At 39.5% G+C, this 20,372-nt stretch overlaps 2 protein-coding genes across 2 annotated transcripts in view; one reads left to right on the top strand and one right to left on the bottom strand.

Annotated features, from left to right (window-relative positions):
• Positions 1–20,372, bottom strand: part of TRAK1 (trafficking kinesin protein 1) — a 707,654-nt gene that overhangs the window by 245,313 nt on the left and 441,969 nt on the right. The gene's annotated exons all lie outside the window — the stretch shown is intronic.
• The window catches only part of MYRIP (myosin VIIA and Rab interacting protein), a 228,439-nt gene that overhangs the window by 102,373 nt on the left and 105,694 nt on the right, over positions 1–20,372 (top strand). The window contains exon 2 of the mRNA XM_075493387.1: positions 1,744–1,965. Coding sequence (XP_075349502.1) covers positions 1,744–1,965 — 222 coding nt within the window. The remainder of the gene's footprint in view (positions 1–1,743; positions 1,966–20,372) is intronic.

Raw genomic sequence — 20,372 nt, 5'->3', positions numbered from 1 at the left:
ACCATCCCATTTAATCTGTGGGATAGTTCTATCAGTTTACATGAGGAAGCCAGTTTGACTTGCATAATTCAGACATTTCCTCTCTTGCATGATAATCTCTTACCTTTTTCACCTTTAACATTCTGTAAAAATGTGGAAAAACAATTAAGTTTTGCTATCTGGACAAAAATCATAAAGAAAGATTATTTACTTGAAACTCCAAAGAGTATTTACTTGGGTTTGAGCAGCTGCTCTAAAATAGTCAAACCTTTGTACAGGGGACAAACAGCAGAAACATACATTGCTTTGAAGTTTTAAATTTAAAAAAGGTGTGTATCTGGAATATGGTTAAATATGATGTATTTGCAAGTTCAAAAATGATATGCTGTAGATCACTGCCTTAATTGCCTTTTAGACTTGAGGTTTAGAATTGACCTGTCAGACTTTCATAAAATAGGCTGTTCTTATCTTGAGTTATGAATCTGAGGCAGAAATGGCAAATAAGAAGATGTATAACCCGGTAGCGCAAGTCTTTTTAACATTCCAGGCTTGGCTCATAATGATGCTTTTAGATGATCTTGGTTGAGTTCCTGAATAAGTATGGAGTAAGTGTATTGTTTTTTTCCTGTAGCAAGATATTTACGTATTAATATAGGTGTAAGTCATGACTGGTCATGACTTAGCAGCTGGTCATGACTCTTTCTTCCTGCAACTTAGTCTGTCTTTTGTGGTACCTTTAAATTTTGTTTAGGCTTTTGTGTTACTCTAGTCTTATAAGTGGTTCTTATCAGCAATTGGAAATAGTAAGGTAGCCACCACTAATTCTGAGAAATGGAAACAATTAATATATATACATGCACACTGTTCTATAAGCTATTATTTAACATGTTTTTCATTAATCCTAATTTTTTTATCTTAGCGTATATCCTAGTTGAACATGCCAGAAACTGTGTGATGAGTTTGCAGACTTGTCTACCTACACAACTGTTCCTTCTGGATGTTTTTTATTACTCATATCGTGGAATATATTGCCTAATTTGTAAAATATAAAAAGCACTGTAAAATGGGAGATAGCAAGTTCCTGAATACCGCACACCCACAACTTATTTTATTTTTTTAATAAATGAGCTCTTCTGCTGGAATACAGAAAACTTCAGGGAATCTGCAAACACTTTCACAAACAGTTGGCTCAGTATTGGTCCTAACTAGTACAACACCCAAATCTCTCTGAAATTAAGTATGTGATTAACCTTCATTGACAAATTTGAGCTATTATGAGTAATATGACCCCATGGGTCAGAACAAAGCAAACCTAGCACTTTTGTTTTCAAAACTGTTGATCAGTAGACTTTTTTATTACTGTGCACCAAGCCTTTTGACTTTTCATAGACTAATTTTTGATTTGTAAATTGTTCTGAAAGCAGCCCTGACTTCTCAAATGACTCTATGGCTTTGCACAGCTGGAGTACCTGGAGCAGCAGCCTGGCTCTCCTGAGGATTGTCTTGCTGGAGCTGAGTGAAAGGAGATTGTTTGCCCTGGCTCGTGACTCAGTTTAAATGGGTCTGCTATGGGTAGCTCCAGGGAATATATGAGCTTTTGCTTCCCAATTCTGGATTTAAAATATGCATTTCTGACATTTATTTCACACCTGCAAAAGTTATTTGAAGAGTATAACATGAAGATGTGGAAAGAGGAGAAAGGCAAAGAGGAGATTTCCCATTGAAATTTTGTTTATATTTTTGTTCTTTTGCTTTTTGTTCCAGTGAAATGAAGCAGAAGTTGGATGAAGAGGGTAACAAGTGCAGCATTCTTTCAAAGCAGCAGAAGTTCAACGAGCACTGCTGTATTCGCTGCTGTTCCCCTTTCACGTTTCTTATCAACAGTAAGCGACAGTGCCAAGACTGCAAGTACAACATCTGCAAGAGCTGCAGTTCTTACCAGAAGAAGGAGAAGGCTTGGATTTGCAGCGTCTGCCAGCAAGCAAGGTAAGGGCCTGTTGTTCAGCAACCTGTGTAAAGCAGCTGTGGCCCAATGTGAGCATTTCCCTGTATTTGTCAGTAGCTAACGCTGGCAGGATAGGACATGAAGTACCTGTTTATGTAGGGGTTGATTTGTTCCTGAGGTGTGATGTGCCTGTTTTTTGTAGAGGTTAATTTGTTCTGAGAGTGTTTGGTTACCTGTTGCATTTTCCAGGCTCACTTAGCTGGACTGATGAATCAGTAAGCAGTAAATAGACTTAGCTTGAGCAAGGCTGGGATCTCCTGAAATGCCTGGGTTACTAAGGGAACGTGAGCACAGATGGTAGTAAGGCAGTTAATCATTTTGCAGCAAAACCCACTGATGGGTGGGGAGTGGAAGGAAGAATATTGGTGAATAGATCATCCAGCTGTGACTGTGTTTTGGAGTGCTTTTCTAAATGCCAGCTTATTGGTGGGGGTGCTTTGGGCTTACTTTGGCAAATAACTAGACAAAATAGCAGTGCAACCTGTTATTATTCTTAACATCTGTTAAGAAAATGCTGCCAGGCTTCTATTTGCAGAGGGTATCGAGGATTTACTGTCTCACCCTTTTGAGGCTAACAGAGCCACAACATTTAAAGATAGCACCAGAAAAACAAAGCAAATCCAAGCAAACACATATCAGCAGCAAAGGGGCCATTCCTTGGATAGTGACTGTGATAGTCCTTCTTGTCTGCATTGCAGGCCAAAAGCAGCCTTAGCTGTAGTGACGTAGCACTGACCAAGGCTTTTTTACTCAGACAAGAAGGGTGAATGAAGTAACTCAATTCGTCATAATTTAATTTTGAACGTTGGTGACTAAAGCAGCTGAGCAACTGTGACAAATATGGCTCTTTATTCTTTGTCTTTCCCTTTAGTGGAGAACATGGGATGAAGACAAGAGCTGAGTCCCTTTCCAATGCTGTATGATATTCCTGTGCTCACCAAAGACTCATTGCTCCCACTTGTTTTCCCATCAACACCCACTTGGAAATTTAAGCTTTCACATAGTATCTGTAAATGAAGTGTGTGCCCTTTGACACAGGGCCTTAAAATCATAGGGATCCCAGATAGATGATGCTGTGTTTCCAAATGCCAGCCTTTGAACCCAAAGGAGGTTGTATTCTCCAGGGCACCTGCTCCTTCTCTGCCTTTTACCTTGGAAAACCTACACACGCACCCTTTACCCCAGTGAGGAGGCAGCAGAACAACAGGAATATCTTTTCCAGCAACACAGAGAGCTGTGGAGCCAGTGCTTGTTTCTACTTTAGTCATTCAACCGTTTCATATTACACCTCTTCCTTCCACTTCTCCTGACTTCACCTGTATGGGCAGCAGAACAGGCAGCCAGGTTTGTGGATGCTGATGAACTGCACTTAAATCGTTTTTGCTGACTCCACAAAAAAAGTCTCAGAAGAATTTAATTTCAGAAGGAAAATCTGTAGCCGTATTATAAAAATGCAATTTCTGACCCTTGAAGTCAGTTCTTTTCCCACAATCCTGTGCAGGCCTGAGAGTCACCCACCTGTAACTCAGTTATAAACATATGAGACCTGAGACACAGCTTGAGTTATTTTTCGGTGAATAAATTAACTAACTGACACTGCTGCTAATCATTTTATGATCTGGTTTATTGATTGGACTGTGCGACTTACAAATCCCTGTAGGGGAAGCAGGGACTGGCATTCCTCAGGGGCTGCTGAGGTGTTTTGGTTTGGTGGGGGCTTCTTTTGGTTTTGGGGGGTGGTGGAAGGTGGTGGGTTTTCTCGTTTTTAACTATCAGTCAGTACTTCTTCCAGGGAAAAACACAGGCGGAAACACTACAGTCTGTTGTGAGTTCCCGTCACTTTCTCAGTGACTTATCCCTCAAATGGAGCATGGACTGTGCTCTCCTGCCCCTCCCCAGCTCCTCTTCTTATGTCTTTTATTTTTTCTTTTAATAAGATAGGACAAGTAGTGGAGGTGGTTCTCTCTTTAGCTGCTGCTTGTCTGCACATCTTACTGCACAATAGATTGTGAGCTAGAAATATCTCAGAGAGGACTGCATTTTCAGGTTCTCCTTTTTTCTCCCCCTCCCTATATGTTTTTGCTTAATTCTACAAGAGTTAATGTTGTAATTCTCTGCTGTGCAGAAAGAGTTTAGTCAAACTGGAAAAGTACAAACATACACAGTTCATACTTCCTATAATGATGTTTGTGCACTTCAGCTCCGCTCTAGAGCAGTGCTCGAATAATCCTGAGTTTTATTTCTAGTATGTATTTAGAATATGTCAACCAGTTCTCTGATGTCAGAAACAGTTTCTTGCTGTACAAAAGGCTATAAAGCATTCTCAGCATAAATTTTTGTAAAGATGGTTCACCTTATACATTAGAGCTTGAGACTCTAATTAGGTGAATTATGAAGATACATTTTGTTTATATGCACATGTGAAAATTCTGAAAAGTTCCTGTATGATGTGGGAATCAGAACCAATGACTTGGATGGTTAAAATTTTTTTGAAAGCAATACATTGCATAAACATCACTCGGGTTCGATGGAGGATTTAAAACCCTTCTGGGAGCTGTACCTTTTTGTTTAGACTAATCTTATTTCCCATTATCTTCCTCTGAAAGAGTGACATCAACTTTTGCAGGTTGTAAGTAGTCTCCTGGTAGATTCCTGCACTAGGGTGATCTTGACACTGAAGAAAATCTGTCATGTTGAGTTAGTCTTTCAAGGTGTGACCCTAGTGGAGATACCTGTTCTGTGGAAGTTGGTTTTCATCTTCCAAGGCAGAGATCTACATTAACATTTAGCAGAGAGCAACTACGCAGGTCAGCATTTGAAACATTGAACATTTGTAGAAAATTGAGCCAAAAAGTTAGTCTCTGCTTCTTCCAAAAGCAGTAAACTCATCAATAAGCCAATGAAGATTTTGGTCTTTGAACTCCTTTAAAGCACGTCTCCTGTTACAATGCATCTTTTAAAAGTTACAAGATTCAGCTCAGTATAGAATCTCAGTGCTCAGAAATGTCTTTACAGCAAATGTCTATATAGATTTTGTGAGGAACTGGAGAACCTTCCTTCAGTTCCCCAATTTTCCAGATTTAGCACACATTATCCTAATGTGTTTTGGTTTAGATTTATCTCTGGATGCCGTTATTAACATTCTAGGGGTTTTTTTCCTCTCATATATGAATCTTCTTAATTTCTAAGTATGTTATGATAAAATTCTATATTATTAATTTCAAGTTTTCAATTTGTGTATAGTACATTTCTGTTTCTTACAAAGCTTTGTACAATGTCTCCTTGTTATACACCCATAAGTCAATGTGTTTGGGCAAGTTGCTGAGGTCTGTACCTCTTAAGTCCTCTTGACTAAGTAGATTCTAGGCACAGTTTCTTTGCCCTCTGGATTAACACTTTTGGTGCCAAACAGGGAGGTTCTTTGCTCATTTATTAGAAATAGGGCATGCTTTCCATTTGTTTGAGACTACTTTTCTTTTCCAGCCCCCAAGGAGCCATATCCCAGAACACTCTGCTAGTGATAATCTGCTTTCCAGTTTAACACTTGTACTAAAAAAAAACGAGCGTAAGCCATTAAAATGCATATTTTTGCAGGTTTTCTAAACCAATCACATTTTACTTCTGGACTGTAGGAGGGGTATATACAGACTCATCCAAAATAAGGCACACAAACATCCGGCTGTCCACCTCAGCTGTTCATGACTATCGTGCATGAATCCCCCTGCATTCTTGGTTCCTTTCTTCTGGTCTCACCATCTGCGTATCCAAAGTTCTCTGTCTCTGTTGTGAGTGGGAGCATGGACACCTAATCCTTTCATGCCTTCACATCTATTTGCTGTGTGATTCTCTCACTTGTTCTCAAAACCCTTGCTCAGATGAGAGTTCATCAGCTAGTGGCCTCTTGCTTAGCTCCCTTGAGCCAGGCTGTGAGGGGGCATCACCTGGTCTGCAGAAAGTCATTATTCTGCCTCATAAAAGCTGCTTTGTTGTTGATGGTCCTTTGCCAATGACAGTTGTTAAGAGACAGACCCAGGCACTGCTCCTTTTCTCCTTAATGATGTTAACTAATGAAAAACACAGCCATGCTGCATACACTCAGGCTTCGTGCAAAGTAGTGTTCCGAGCAGCTCAAAATGGTCCCCAAAATTGTCACACTGGTTGTTTACAGCACAGATTTATTTGAATGTTTAAGACAACTGCTCTTTTTTTTGGTTTTCATACTCCCAATTTGACTGCTGCTTTAAAAAATAGAAAGCAAGAGAATATAATTTATCTTCATAGAGTCTCAATCCAGAGTTATTTTTTAATTTCTTTACATTTTCTTCTGATTTTATTGTAGTGCCCAGTTGAAAGGTAGGGTTCTAACTAGACTCTAACAATTTGTATCAGTAGCAAATGTAATTGTCTTACTGGAACTTGAAAATTAATTAGAATTAGATTAATTAGATATCCATTAGATTTTTTAAATGTACATTACAGTGAGACTTGAGGAAAATTTATTAAGGTCTAGTCTACCTGAAGTACATTTGTCTCTGACTAGCATGTATTGGCATTAATGCTAATGTAAGAATGGAGCAATGCTTATGATAATGTGAAAATTGCAAGAGAAAATAAAAATCTAGGCTCAGCGGGCAGACAGAACACCCTTCAAATAGACTGGAGCTTTGCCAGCCCCAGGAACAACCCTAAATAAAATCTTTATATTTCAGATGGTTTTGTTTGGAGGGCCCATTCACTGTAATGTGCTTTAATGTCAGCAGAATGGAGCGTATTTTTGTGGAAACATGGTAAAGTTGATGGTAGATGTGATTTTAGCCTGCCAAAGGATACATCCCTTCTGCTTAGCTGATGTAAGTTTTAGTGTAAACCTCTTTACAGTCTCTAGAGGGGAAAAAAACCCCACCAAAATTTGGCAAAACCTTGGGATGGTACTTGAGAAAATTAAGAACTCCTAGTAAATAACTGAACCTTGTATTTGTTTGTTGATGCATTCGGCTGTAACAAAACAGTTGGTTTCAGGACTTAGTTCTGAAAAGCTAATGAAGGTACAATGCCCCTTAGCAATCTTGTTTTGCTTTCAAGCAGGCTAAACCATCTGGTAAAAGGAAGTTGAAATATCTTTTAGATAGTCTTCCTCAACCGCAGCTTGGAGCTTTGTGTATAACTTTGTGAGAGTTGCTTACTTCTGCTGTCTGGGGTCCTTGTCTGACATTACAGAGAACTTCTACAGAACTTGGAAGCTGTGACTTTGTCATGTAAATGCCAGGAAATGTGTTTTTCCTTCTGAGACAGAACTGGATAGGAACATTCACTTGCTGTATGGCATAGCAGAAAAGATAAAGTTGTAGCTCTGCCACATGCATGTATGTTGTCTTCACTGGACTCATATTGGTCTTGTTCTGCTTTTGTAAAAGTCCTCTGAATGATCCCTTTCATATTGTACTTAAGGGATTTACTAATTTTAAGTAAAAAGAAGTGAAAATTCTTTTCCTCAGCTGTATGTACTTGTAGAAATTGATGCAATTCCTTCCAAAAATGCCTGCTGCTCTACTCCAATTTTCTTCCTCCTCCTTCTCCCACCATTATGTCTCTGTTTTGTATCCTGTCTCTTGATCTCCATCTTCTTACCATGCTTAAACATAGCAGTGGATCACAGACACCATACCTTTTGCTTACAGTACCAATAGCTTGGATTTTTCATAAGAGCCAGGAACAGTCTTTGGTTTATTCAGTTGTTTCCTAGCTGGAGGAGGGGAGAGAGAAATATGCAAATTGGTTGCTTTGGCAGGTTGATCTCTGCTGGGTTTTTTGCTATCCTGATCTGTCTTAATTATTTCTGAAGTATGCACTGTGAAGAATTTCGATTCTGCTAGACAGAATAAAGCTGTACTTGCATAACACACAGCAGACTGCAATGCTGCACTCAGCTTTAAGAAAAGTATCTAAAAATGGAATTGAAGAGGAGAGTAGGAAAGAGAGGTCGATTAAAATGGCTAAATACAAGTGCTAATTAGGCGATCTTTTCTAGCTTTGAGTAGCCTTCAAAGCAAGCATGTGGCTGAGTACCTGGAGGACTAATCTGTGTTTTAGGAGCTCTGGATTCCAGTTTTAGCTGTTCACCTGATTGTCAAGTGACCTTGGGGAAGTTTCCGTGTCTCAGGTTTCCCCATGTGCAGAATGGATTTAATGATGCTGAGCTCTTGGAGGTCAGTGGTTGAAAAGTTAAATGCTCTGGCTGTAAAGTGCTAAGTATTATTAATGTACTGTTATTATAGAAGTTTTGCTGCAGTCAGCATGGTTAAAGCCTCTGCTTCGTGTGTTGCAGTAGCACAGAAAAGTAAGTGCTTGGATTCTTGTAGGGAATGAATGAGGATAGAGTATTACAGCTTTATTTTCAATGTTAATAAAGAAATGTTTGCCTGTGTTTGGCCCCACCTACCTTCAGCAAGTCATAGTAAGAGAAGTTACCAAACATTTTCCCTAGTAGGAATAAATGTTATGTAAATACTGTGCAAAAATATTGGGACTGCTGAACTGGGAGGAGGGGAATATGAAAGGTTGTAACACAGTTTTTCCACATAATAAGCAGTATACAAATTATAGATTGGACTTATTTAGCCTTTCAGTTTTGCAAAAGCTGACAGAAAGCTAATAAAAAATACCCAGGATTCTTCAAGTGTAGGCACTTAAGTGGCAAGTGAGAACATCACCCCTTACAGTAGCTGAAATACAAAATCTTAAGTATCAAGCAGAGTTTAGGGAAGAATTTCCCTTGCATTAATTCTGTAACTGGGACTTCATGTGGTCTGCACCCTGTCACTGACTACTGTTGCAGGAGCACACTTTCAGGGCTGTGGGCCATGACAGCCCCTGTGTTGGGTTGGTGGCAGTCAGGGAAGATGCAGGGTTCGTGGTGGTCGAACAAGGGAGAACAAGAGATGGCAATATCTAATTAGAGGGCTCAAATTTACAAATATGTGAAGTAGTAAAAGATTGCAAGCCAAGATTTTCCTTCAAGAATGAGGGAAAAAAAAGGTTGTGTCATGTCAAAAACCATGCTGTCATTCTGACTCCTGGGTAGTTGACTCAATAGTGCTTGTACCTGTCTTCATTTTTCAGTGTAATGTCAAATTTATGCATCTCTTATTAATACAGCGATTTTGTCTAAAGCAAGTCCACTCCAACTAATTCCTGGTATCAGTAGTATTACTATTCTTATTTCTAAAATGTATCAGATGTTTAATCTGCTGTCTTTTTTCCTAGAGAAGAAAGTGATTCTTTCCTTTCATACTGCCTTGCCAATGATTTGATGTTTTCACATGCTTGCAACTTGAGAAAGTTGTTCCTGGACCTGTACAGTCTAAGCAGGCTGATCATTCCTGTGTGTTGTAATGGAGTTTTCTTGGCTGACAGAAAGGATGAGGTTTGCCTTTCTGGCAATGCCTCTCCTACAGAAGATTTGTAATACATTTATAATACAGTATATATTATATACTGAGGCAACCATTAGGACTCATGATTATAATAAACTCAGCATATCCAGGCAGTTTTGGTATCTAATAAACCCCTTTGATTATCCCATGTTTGGTCCTCTTTTTCTCTCCAGGTGGTGCTGCTGCCTGCTTTTGGGTGACCCTTAGGGTGTTTCTCTGATCCCCTGCAGAAGGTCACAAGCTAGGTCTTTTTGGTTTTCTGAGAAGGGAGAGCGTTTTGGCTCTGTTCTGTGTTAACTTTAGCTAAAATGCAAGACACTGTGCTTCAGAGCAGGAGCTTTTCCATCAGGCTGAAGTGTAACGTTCAGGAGGGGACGTTTGCTGCCCAGGCATTTCAGCCCCCGCGGTCTCCCTCCCAAGCTCATGCAGCAGCGTTGAACAATCTGCTGGCCTTGGAACATGCTGGGACATCCCTCAGCTTTGGCAAGCATTAGCCTTTCCTCGTCCTCTTCAAGACCACTGTATGTTTACTTGCCCGACAGAGGCTGATTTCTGATTCATGTTTTTCCCCTCTGGGTTGGGTTTCTAAAATCCTCTTATCATAATGTTGTTTGGGAAATGTTTTTCAAAACATGTTAATCTGAAAAAGCTGCTAAACTTTTTTATTTTAAACAACATTGAATTAGTACCTGTGAAAGTCCCCTTGGAAAACTGAATCTACTGATTTTTCTTTTGAATAGAAAGAGCTTGTGTAAGCAGAGTTGTTCACAACTTCTCATCTAGATCAGATGTTTGATTTTTGGTCAAGTCAGAGTATCTTTGTGTATCATTGCATCAGAATTTCTTTTTCTGGTCTCTATTAAATGGCAACTATGGTGAATTATTTTTTAAGAGGGAAAAATCACATTTCACTTGTTAAGTCTTATTGTGCCCTATTACTTTTTTCCCATCACAAAATGCTTGTAATAAAGCAAAAAGTCGTGCTGTGGTTAACACTCTTAAGGTAGCCTTTAAACAGAGCAGAGTGCACTTTCACATAGACGTACCATTGAACATTTTTTAATTATCAATAAGGAAAGATTGCTAATTGGCTTGATATATGTTTGTTTCAGCATTTGCTGAGTCTTCAGGTTTTCTCCTGCTGTATTGTGCAACTGTCAAGCTTTGATGAAGTATAGAACTCAGTTACTTGCTCCAGCTGACACTGACATTGCCACCTCCAAGAGTGAAGTCAGTTTCTGGCCTGTACTCTGCCAGTCCTGAAAGGACATGCTGTGTGCATGTAATTGGGAAGTCTGACCTTGAAGGTGCTGGGTTCATAATGTTTGGTGGGGCCTGCTGTGAATTTGAGGAACTGCGCATCAAGATGGGAGGTCTGTGCGGTGAAGGAAGAGTCTTCTCCCGCCTTCGGAGTGCAGCATAACTGCTAAGCACCATGTAAGTTTAGCTCCCATACACTGCTCACAAGGAGAGAAGACTATTTATACCTGTATTGTATGCCACTCTATCTCTGTCATTATAAGCTGTATATAAAGACTATTTCTACAGTCCACAAGTAATTCAGATTTTCTTTGCCAAATCGTATTATTTTTATCCACTTCCTATGGATCAAAGACCCTCTGTGCCTCCTTAGTGCTTTTTTCCTCCAAAAGATTTATCCTGAACAGCTGCCCAATTATGTGTGGGTACCCTTAGAAGCATTATAAATGCTGTGGCTAGCACAGGGTTTTTTTTCTTGGTGATAAAATTGGAAATCCTCCAGACTTGCAGCCACTAGCTGTGAATGGCAATAACAAATGTGTCTTTCCTCTAGCTAATGCACTTTGCAATCAGGAATAGTACCCTCTTAAAAGGTTCTTGTGTTACCAAAGAAGTTAAAGTGAGAATTTAATTTGTCATTTTTAAAAAGCTTAACCACATCAATAAATATGTCCTTCTATGTTCTTATGCTTCAGACCCACCTCTCACATGAAATAGATAGTGAAGCACTTACTGCTTAGTAGCTTCAATAAGAATCTATGAGATTATACATTTACATATTTCACCAGGCAGTAACTCATCCTCCTTCTGTGACTTGGGGGAGAAGGAAGGTGGAAAAAGCAATTGCCCTGTCTTCCTACCAAAGACAAGGTTTTCTAAATTTGTGCGTAGAAGTAAGTATATGGCTTTCTTGTACTTTTCTGTAGTACCGTATCTTCCCTGCACCTAGGTTTTTGTGAAGTCTTACTCCAGATGAGCACTGCTAGAGTCTGGCTAGAGAGTTAATTACACTTCCTGCATCTTCCAGCCCCTCAGCTTGCAAAATATGACCCTACACTTGTGGATCATGAAATAAATGGTAATGCCTGCCAGAGTTACCCATATTGGAAGTATGTTTCATGCGCTTTCCTGTCCTACATCACACCTGCATCTTTTGCTATAGCTGTCCAGGCAAACATCTTGTTCATTTTAGCTCTGGAGCTAATAGACAACTCTTGTATTTATTTTGTATCCAGAAATAAAATCATGTTAACATAGAGGGAAAACCATCTGTGACCTAAAGCTGTCTTTTGAGTTTGCATCTCCATTCATTTCAGGTTGTTGTATCTTTTTTTGCAGAAACAGCTTCAGAAATGAAGATCGAGTTTTGACATAGTGCCTAAATAAAAGCTGCCTAAAAACAAAACACTTTTGATTGCAGAGGTTGTGAACTATTTGAAAGTGCTGTTTGATAATATCAAAAGAAAGCTTCCTGTTCATTTTCAGATTAGTATTGGATTTACAGTGTGCTTGGGAATTACTTCGATAAAATATTTTCATCAGAAAGCTGCTGTATTAAAAATGGAAATTCTTTACAAGCACACACTTGCTTTGACTGGAAAATTATGAGGCCCAACATGGAAATTCTGAAAAGAAGCCTGTGAGAGATCACAGTTCAGTTGCCTGAAACATGGGAGCTGAAGTTGAAACCTTTCCGCAAAATCATACCAAATATGTCTTTTGTTCTCCCCATAGCCCCCTAGAATATTTAAAACTCCTCTGTGTTTCTGGGAATGACCATGGTATGGTTTTATGGTTTGACTTTTGTCTCTCGATTGTTGGATGCCAACAGGGAGTTGCTAATGCTTTTCTGAAGTGGTTTTGTTAGTCCCGTTGTTTAGGGGCTGTTCTGTGACCAAGTGGTCTTGCTTCCTCAGCTGAACACTTTCACTTTGGGGAAGCAATCTTTGTAAGATAATGAGGTGGCCTTTGCTGCTGGATTTGTAATACTGCCTGCCCTGATCGCTTTGGTTTGAAATGTAATATGCTGTAAAGCTTGTTGTTGTAATTCGGCGAGTGATGTCTCTTGGCAGTATGTGGGAGTCAGATGTTGATACTGGTTCTTTTTGGTTTCATCTCTGTTTCTATCCATTGATGTGAAGGCTGAGGGGTACTTCTCTGGGCCACAGCTTGAGAGAGACTTCCTTCTCTTTTCATGAAGCTCCCAAGAGATAATTAGTGGTGAATGAAAGAGTTTGTTCCTTTAATTAAGAAATATTACTTTCCATCACCTGTCACGCTCTGGGGTTGTATATGAGGTCAATAGGGTAATGAACACATCATGGTTCACATTGTCTTCAATTTGCTGATGACAGATTTGCTTTGTATTCATTTTTTTTTCCTGTCTGGTCAATTTAGTGGCTTGTAGAACAGTGCCTGGAGTATGGAAACTTGAATGAATGCTTGTGCGATAGAGGACATCAGTGTAAAGGATGGTAGAAATTGCATCAGTAGTCACAGTTGTAATTTTGTCTCACTGATGTGTTTGCAGGGCTTTGTAACCTAGGGGACTTCTTAGGTTCTCTGTATCTCAGGTAGTTTCAATTGTCAAAAGCACTTTCAGTCTCTGGCAAGATAAGAATTGAATTAATAGCTGTTAGAGGCAAGGAAGAAGTTTATGACTTGTTTCCCCAATCCTGCAAACTCACCAGTAGCCAGACCTCTATCTGTAATGGCAGTGCATATTTCTGATCAAAAATGCTTTTGGAAATTCTCCTGAGGGGGAAAAAAGCTGTGGAGTGTTGTACTGTGAAGGAGTGCCCACTGTGAACTACATTTTGAATGCCTCTATCTTCTGTGCTTCGGAAATCCTGAGCCATTCATTTTTGGGGGAAAGTAATTCTGTTACATGTTTAAAAAAACAAACATTGCAACTGGTGCCTTTGAACCTTAGGCTCCGTGACCTATGTCAAAATGCCTTCTTATGTTTTACTTCTAGGATCAAAGGGCTATTGGATGTAAGGGAATTTGAGGTTAATATTTTAGAATGTGTTTGTATGAATGTCGCTCCCTGAAACTGTTTCTCTGAGTATAGAAACTAGACCACTCACACAGAACACATACTTAACAAGTGTCTTTGTTACTCCTAAACATAGTGTTATTTTTCTCATCAGGGAAATTATAATTAGAGATTGACTATTCTTGGGAAAGACCAGGTTTTGAAGCAGTATTACATAGAATTTGGGTAGTGAGGGTTAGTTTTGAGACCTGCAAAATTGTAGTTCTCTGAGTCCATTCTGTGCAGTACATTTAAATACCGTATTAGCCCCTTTCAAAGTTTTCCACTTGCTACCAAAGAAGGTGGTTCTGGCAAGAGAAACGGCAACAAAATAAAGTGAAAGGAGATTGACAGGAAAAGTAGAAGGAGGAGGGTGGGGGGAATAGCACGATTACAGTTTGGAAAATTAGTCATGTAACGTGTCATCGTAATTCCCAGCTGGCAATTAAACAGCACATATCTGCATAAAGGATTAGTAACACTAGAGGGTAACGATCAGGACCTTGAACACCACTTCCAGTATATAATTTGCAAATTGTTTGACAGATACCTGCCTCACATGTGCCATACACTGCTGTATTCCACTGCGTAATATAATTAGTCCTAGCAAAACCAGACCTCCAGCTCCCTAGCTAGCTGGCTATGACTTTACAATATGCCTGTTGCATGAATAGATTTAATAAAAAAAATAAATAGGGCAGTCAGCCAGAAAAATTACACGATTTATTCCTCCTCATGTGTCAGGGTGCTGTGCCAGGGGGCTGTAGTGGCTGGGGCTCCCCCAGGGCAGCAGTGATAAGGGAGGTCCAAGTGATTCACAGCAGGTTGTGCAGGGCTGGCAAAGGCAGCACTGCTGGAAGCTGAACCAGCTTGAAAGCTGTTAGCAGGTGTGGGACACAGCTACGCTTGCCTGTACGCCTGCTCCTTGGGACGCTCTCTGGCAACGAGGTCGCACAATAATTCCTGCTGGAAGGGATCCCTGGAGGTCTCCACCTGGTCCCCTTTTCCAAGCAGGACCAGGAGGAATGGGTTACTTGGGGCTTTTTCAGTTGGGTTTTGAAGGCCTTCAAGGGTGCAAATCCTGCAGCCTTTCAGGGCCACTGTCCCAGTGTTTGATTACCTTATCTGTTTGATTACCTTACCTGTCCACGTATCTAGTCAGGATTTCCCACGGCCTCGCTTGCATCCACAGCCTCTTGTCACTCCCTGGCACCTCTGGGGAGAGTCTGGCGCTGCCTTCCCTAAATCCTACCATGAGGTGGTTGTAGGCAGCAGTTTGAGCCCTGGAGCCTTCCCCTGGCCATACACCCTGTGCAATTTAGGTGACTGTAGATACCTAAAAGTTGAATACTCAGATTGTTTTTCATGTTTTTTCTTTGCAAATAAGACCCTGAGAAAAATGCAGAGGTAAATTCAAAACCATTCACTTTAGTGAGCTCACTGTAGTGATAATATCATTTTTGAGATACTTGTTTTTAGTGACAGCTCACTTTTGATAGTAGGATTAATGGATGCCAAATAAACATCTCAAGTGATCAGTGTGGACTAGCTACAGTAATAGCATCTAGAGTAATCGGGATGTGAAAAAAGTTAAGGAAGGAGTTCAGGACAGAAATCCTCTTTGATCTGAGATAGCCAGGACTCCAGCCCTGCAGGCTCTTTTGAGTGCTTTATTTAAATCTGCTGACTTTCAAAGGGATACTGAGCATTGTGTTAAATGAACATATATGTCAACTCTTGAAGGCTTGCGCCAAGTTTGGCAATGTCCATCCCACAGCTGCAATTGCTCAGATGCACTAGTTACTGATATTAGAGAGTCATGTGAGGAAATTACTGCCTCGAAATTCTGAAAGTCAGGACTTAGCTCCCAGCTTTCCTTCAGATATTCTCTAAGGGCAGCTGTGTTAAACTTTGCATGCCCTAGTTCTGTTTCGGTGAAATATAGACAATGATGGCAATTCCTTTATGTTTCAGTATGGATGTTGTAAGGGAAGGACCACCGGTAAATTCTGCCCAAATCTCAGGTACAGCTGATGGGTGCTACCAGAATGCAAATAGAGATCAGCACCATTTCTAAACTCTCTTGCTGCTTGTAACTGGGTGCCTTCCAGTATGCGGTTTGGCTTTTACGTGGGCTTTGTTAATTCTTGTTATACAAAGATTCTGCTTCTCTCAGTTCAAATGCACTGCTCCATTTTTTAAAAGGCACATAAATACACTGTACATCCTTATAACTTTTCTGTACCACAATGAAAGTTGCTGTCCCAGCAGTACTTAAGCTGATAAGTGTTAGTTGTCAGAATTACTTTTTAAAATAGAAAGTGAATATATGCAATCTGATTGACAAAGCCAGGCAATGGCTTCTGAATTGTGCTGAATCTCATGAGCTGTCTGATACTTGCATACTTTTCATTTAGGTTATAAAGGCATCATCGTGGCTTCCAAAATTATTTGGACACTTCCATTTTCCTGGATGGTTGCTGATGCTGATTCTGTGCATTTCAAATGTCTTTGCATGGTTTATGAAGGGTAGAAGAACTTCAAATCAAAACATAGCTTTAGTGTATATTTAAAGGTAGAAAATTAATACACGGATCCTGCTACAGAGGAAAAGAGTGTTTCCTTCATGTCTCTCCATGTCTTTTATAACTTATATATATAAGGGCTTGTAGATAGTTTGGGGTTTTTTTATATAGTACATGGAGGGAGTACATTTTTTTATTACTCTGTAGGTGACAGAATTCATCAGGTGAGGAAGTAGGAGGTGGACCTGGATTCTGCTTCCTACTCATAACTTGCTCACCATCTGGTATTGAGAAGGTCACCCTGCCTTTCCCTTTTTTGCTCCGTTATGAGAGAGACATAATCCCTACCTTTATAAAGTGTGTTCATGTGGGCTTTGTATAATTACTTTTTTTACTTGAGGTTGTGCAGCCTGGAGTGTCTGAATAAAAAACATGGATGTGACAGGCTCCACATGGGAAATCAGGGTTTTGGAAGGCTCCAGGCTCTGATAATCTTACTGTGTCTTAATAAGGAACCATACTTAATAAGGAACCATAAGGAATAATACGCCATCCAGGTAACTAGGTGAGACATTTTAAAGCTTTTTCTCCCTCTGAATCCTCTGTAGGGATCAGTCCAGAGTCTCGTCTCATCTATCAGAAGTAGGGTATCACAGTCTACTTCTCTCTGTTAGCCTTACTGTATGTCCATGTGTGCTCTGCAGCCTGCCTGTTCTTGGCCAGAACATGAGTTTGAAGAGGGGCTTTCCGAGGCAGAAGAGCATAAGTTACTCTGTTTTGCTGGAGGATGGGGTAACACCACAGGTAGGTCCACAGTCAGAAAGGCATCAAGATGACTCAGAATTTGCTTCCCTGTGCGCTATAACATGGGGAAACGGTGGGGTTGTGGGGAGACAGATCTGGGGTTTCTGCCATCAGATGCAAAAAACCCATAAATTTTTAAAAGTTGATCATTACTGCTGTTACTGCAGTGGTGTGTTTTTTCTATGGTCAAGGCAGTGCAATTGAACCTGAGATACACGTGTGGGAAAAGGAACCTTTCCTGTCCAAATGATTGTCAAGTGAAATCTGAGGAGAGCTCTCTGGCAAATTATCTTCGATAACATAGCAGATGGGATATACATATAGATATACAGATAACCTAGCAGTCGATAACATAACAGATGGGAAATCTTGATCAGAAAAATACCAAAACAAAACAAAAATAAAACCTTGCATTTAGTGAAGGGAAACACCTCCTCCGTAGTAACTGTCTTTAGATACTAGATTTCATGATTTTAATATTTTTTTTAATAGTGAGACAAAAATCTAAAAATGGTGCTTCTCCTAGTTATCACATAGATTGGGATTATCATACATCCTAATTAACAGACTGGTTAAGATTTGTGTCTGAGGCTAGCTGATTTGGTTGATATTGGACAGCTGATATCATAAACTCTGAAAGTTCTCTTCTAATAAGATTTTTCACAAGTAACCTGGTCCATTGTGATGGGATTTCTTAAATCATAGTAAATCCTGTTCATGGAACCAGCTATGGGTGTACTAATACAAACAGGAGTACCTCTTGTCCTTTCTCTGGGTACCAGCAGATGAAGTTTACAAAGAAGATGCATCTGGGTGACCAGAGGTAGGAATAAGAGCTTAATATAAGTGAGAATTGAGATTCTGTAAGTCATTGCCTTTTAGTAGGGATTGTAGAAATATAGTGAGCTAACATATATCCTAAGTGTTTTGTCCTGCATGTTACAACTTCCATTGTTATAACCTATGGAAGATAAAATCACCATGTAGCAAACTGAGTGATGCCCTTCATTTGTAAGATCTGGATCATTCTGCAGATGTGCTTTGCGTGCTGAGGAAATTGTTATTTAAGCAGTATAGTTAGAACCTCCCAAATTCTGTTGTTTATGTTTTGCAAGAAAAAAAACCCCAATATCTGGTGGGAAAGAATTAGCTTCTTAAGAGAATGCTCTTAACTGGGACTCTGTATTAGTTAGAATTTCCTCAGTAGTGAGAAGTTTCTGTTAAGCCAAGCTGGAAAGCATAACTGCCCTACCATGCTTTTGTGAAGGTTTCCTCTAGCTAAAAATGTCTTTTCCCTGTGGTAGGAAAAATTCTGGTAAATCTAAAGAGAGTTGGGGTGGGGAACCAGGTGCTAAATATTTTTATTGCTTCTCTGTGATGTGACTTTTCCTAATCCCATCAGAACAGCAACATGTTGGTTGCTTGGCTTTTTTTCCTATTTGACATATATATAGGTAAAGACGAGCGGAAAATCCTCCCCTTTCCTCATTTAAAATGACTAGCTTTTGCTAGAGCACCATCTTCCTAGATGGAGTAAAATGTTCTGTGGTAGCAAAACCCATGTAGCAAATCTTCAGAGCCTCTGCACTGGCAGAGTGCCATTTCCAGTGCAGAAAGGTTTCCTCCTTTCAGACACAAATCTCACAGGTCTGTTTGCTTTTAATTCTTGCTGAATAATTGTCTCCAGATGCTTCTACAGATTCATCTCCGTTCTGAACATTGCCCTCAGAATAAACGTAGCAGTTACTGCCTCTGAGAGTCTGCAGAAAGTAAAATGATTCTGCCGTTATCCTTACTGTTGGGATTTGTTAAGACTGCTGCTTTTATGCCTAATAATTAAAAAACCTGCAGTGTCATGGGATATTGCTGTGGGTCTAAAATTAATTCAAGATGACATCAAGATTTAAATGAGCTTTGTTTTTTCCTATGACAGGGAGCTGCACCATCCTGCTTTTTTTTTTCCTTTTTTTAAAAACAAATTGCTAAGTTAGTCTGTGTGGGGGTTTGCAATAGAAAAATATTTTTTTCCAAGAGATAATAAGGTCCTCCCATGAGGCTGAGTTGCGTAGCTTTCTACTATTACAACATTGTCACAATTTTTGGTTATTTTCCTCCACTTACTCCTTTTCTCCTAAGTTTACGTTGAAAGATTACAAAATACTTACGGCCTTTTAACTGGTTTAGACAAAGCCTCTGCAAGAAGTCCTTTCAAGTTCTGTGTTTCATTTGATGCCAAGAATTTAGTTGTGTGTAAAAGCATCATGTCTAAATGGCTTTTCTGTGTATTTACAACCTGTTTGGCCTCGTTACAAGAAGGACACAAGAAATGCTAATTTGGAGTATTTAAAAATCCATAGTGGTGCTGTCAGAGAGAGGAAAAATCACCCTGAAACCAAATCTGCCTTTGAGAGTCAGCATGCATATGTCTAATGGGATCATGTGGTCCTGGTTTAGTTTATGTAAATAAATATTCACTAACATCATCTGTGAAATGTTACTTGATGTTATTATGCCAGTACTGTTTGTGCTTCCATAATTGAAGTTAAAATGAATTTAATATTTGAAGCAGAGCTTCACAAGAGGGATACTTCATATTACTCCTAGGATTCACAAATATATTTAGGGGGTTGAAGTAAATATTCTGAAAATTTTATAAGTATCTTGATTAATTTGAATTTAATCTAATTTCAAAATCATTTCTGTCCATAATACAGCATAATGACAGAACAGGGCAGGCTGTTCAGACTTCCCATTTCACTAAATCACTGAAACCTTTTGGTATATTTGGAGAAGTTACTCTTAGGTCATGATTTTTCTGCCATTCTCTATAATTGAAAGTTTCTTTTTCAGCAGGGAATTAAAACATAATGTTTCACTGTCACAAACTCTTAAAATGCCTTTGCTGTCTCAAAATTACTTCCTCGTACTGTTATATTCAGCAGGACAGTCTTCTTTTAAAATACACATTACTCACTGATCTCTTAAAGGGGCTAAATCTAAGCCCTTTCTGGAGAAGACAGTGACTTTAAACTGTCCCTGCTGTTCAGTATCAGTGTATTCGTGTTCATCGGTGTATCGGTGTATTCGTTCCCAAATGAACCACAACTTTTGCTGAGTCACAGTACAGTATGAGTGGGAATTAAAAATGTTCTTTAAAAATCTTTAAAATCTAACCTGGGGTTGTGAACCTTGTAGAATTACAGGCTATGATTGTAACTGCTTTTAGTTGTTTGAGTAATTCTGCTTTGCAGTTACGTACCTTAATGTAGCTGCATCTGTTTGAGATGTAACTTGAGCTTTTAGTTTGCTAGGTTTGGGATAGCTGGCAC

Source organism: Mycteria americana, chromosome 2, assembly GCF_035582795.1.
Source record: "Mycteria americana isolate JAX WOST 10 ecotype Jacksonville Zoo and Gardens chromosome 2, USCA_MyAme_1.0, whole genome shotgun sequence".
Taxonomy (NCBI): domain Eukaryota; kingdom Metazoa; phylum Chordata; class Aves; order Ciconiiformes; family Ciconiidae; genus Mycteria; species Mycteria americana.
This window is presented reverse-complemented; position numbering and strand designations above follow the sequence as displayed.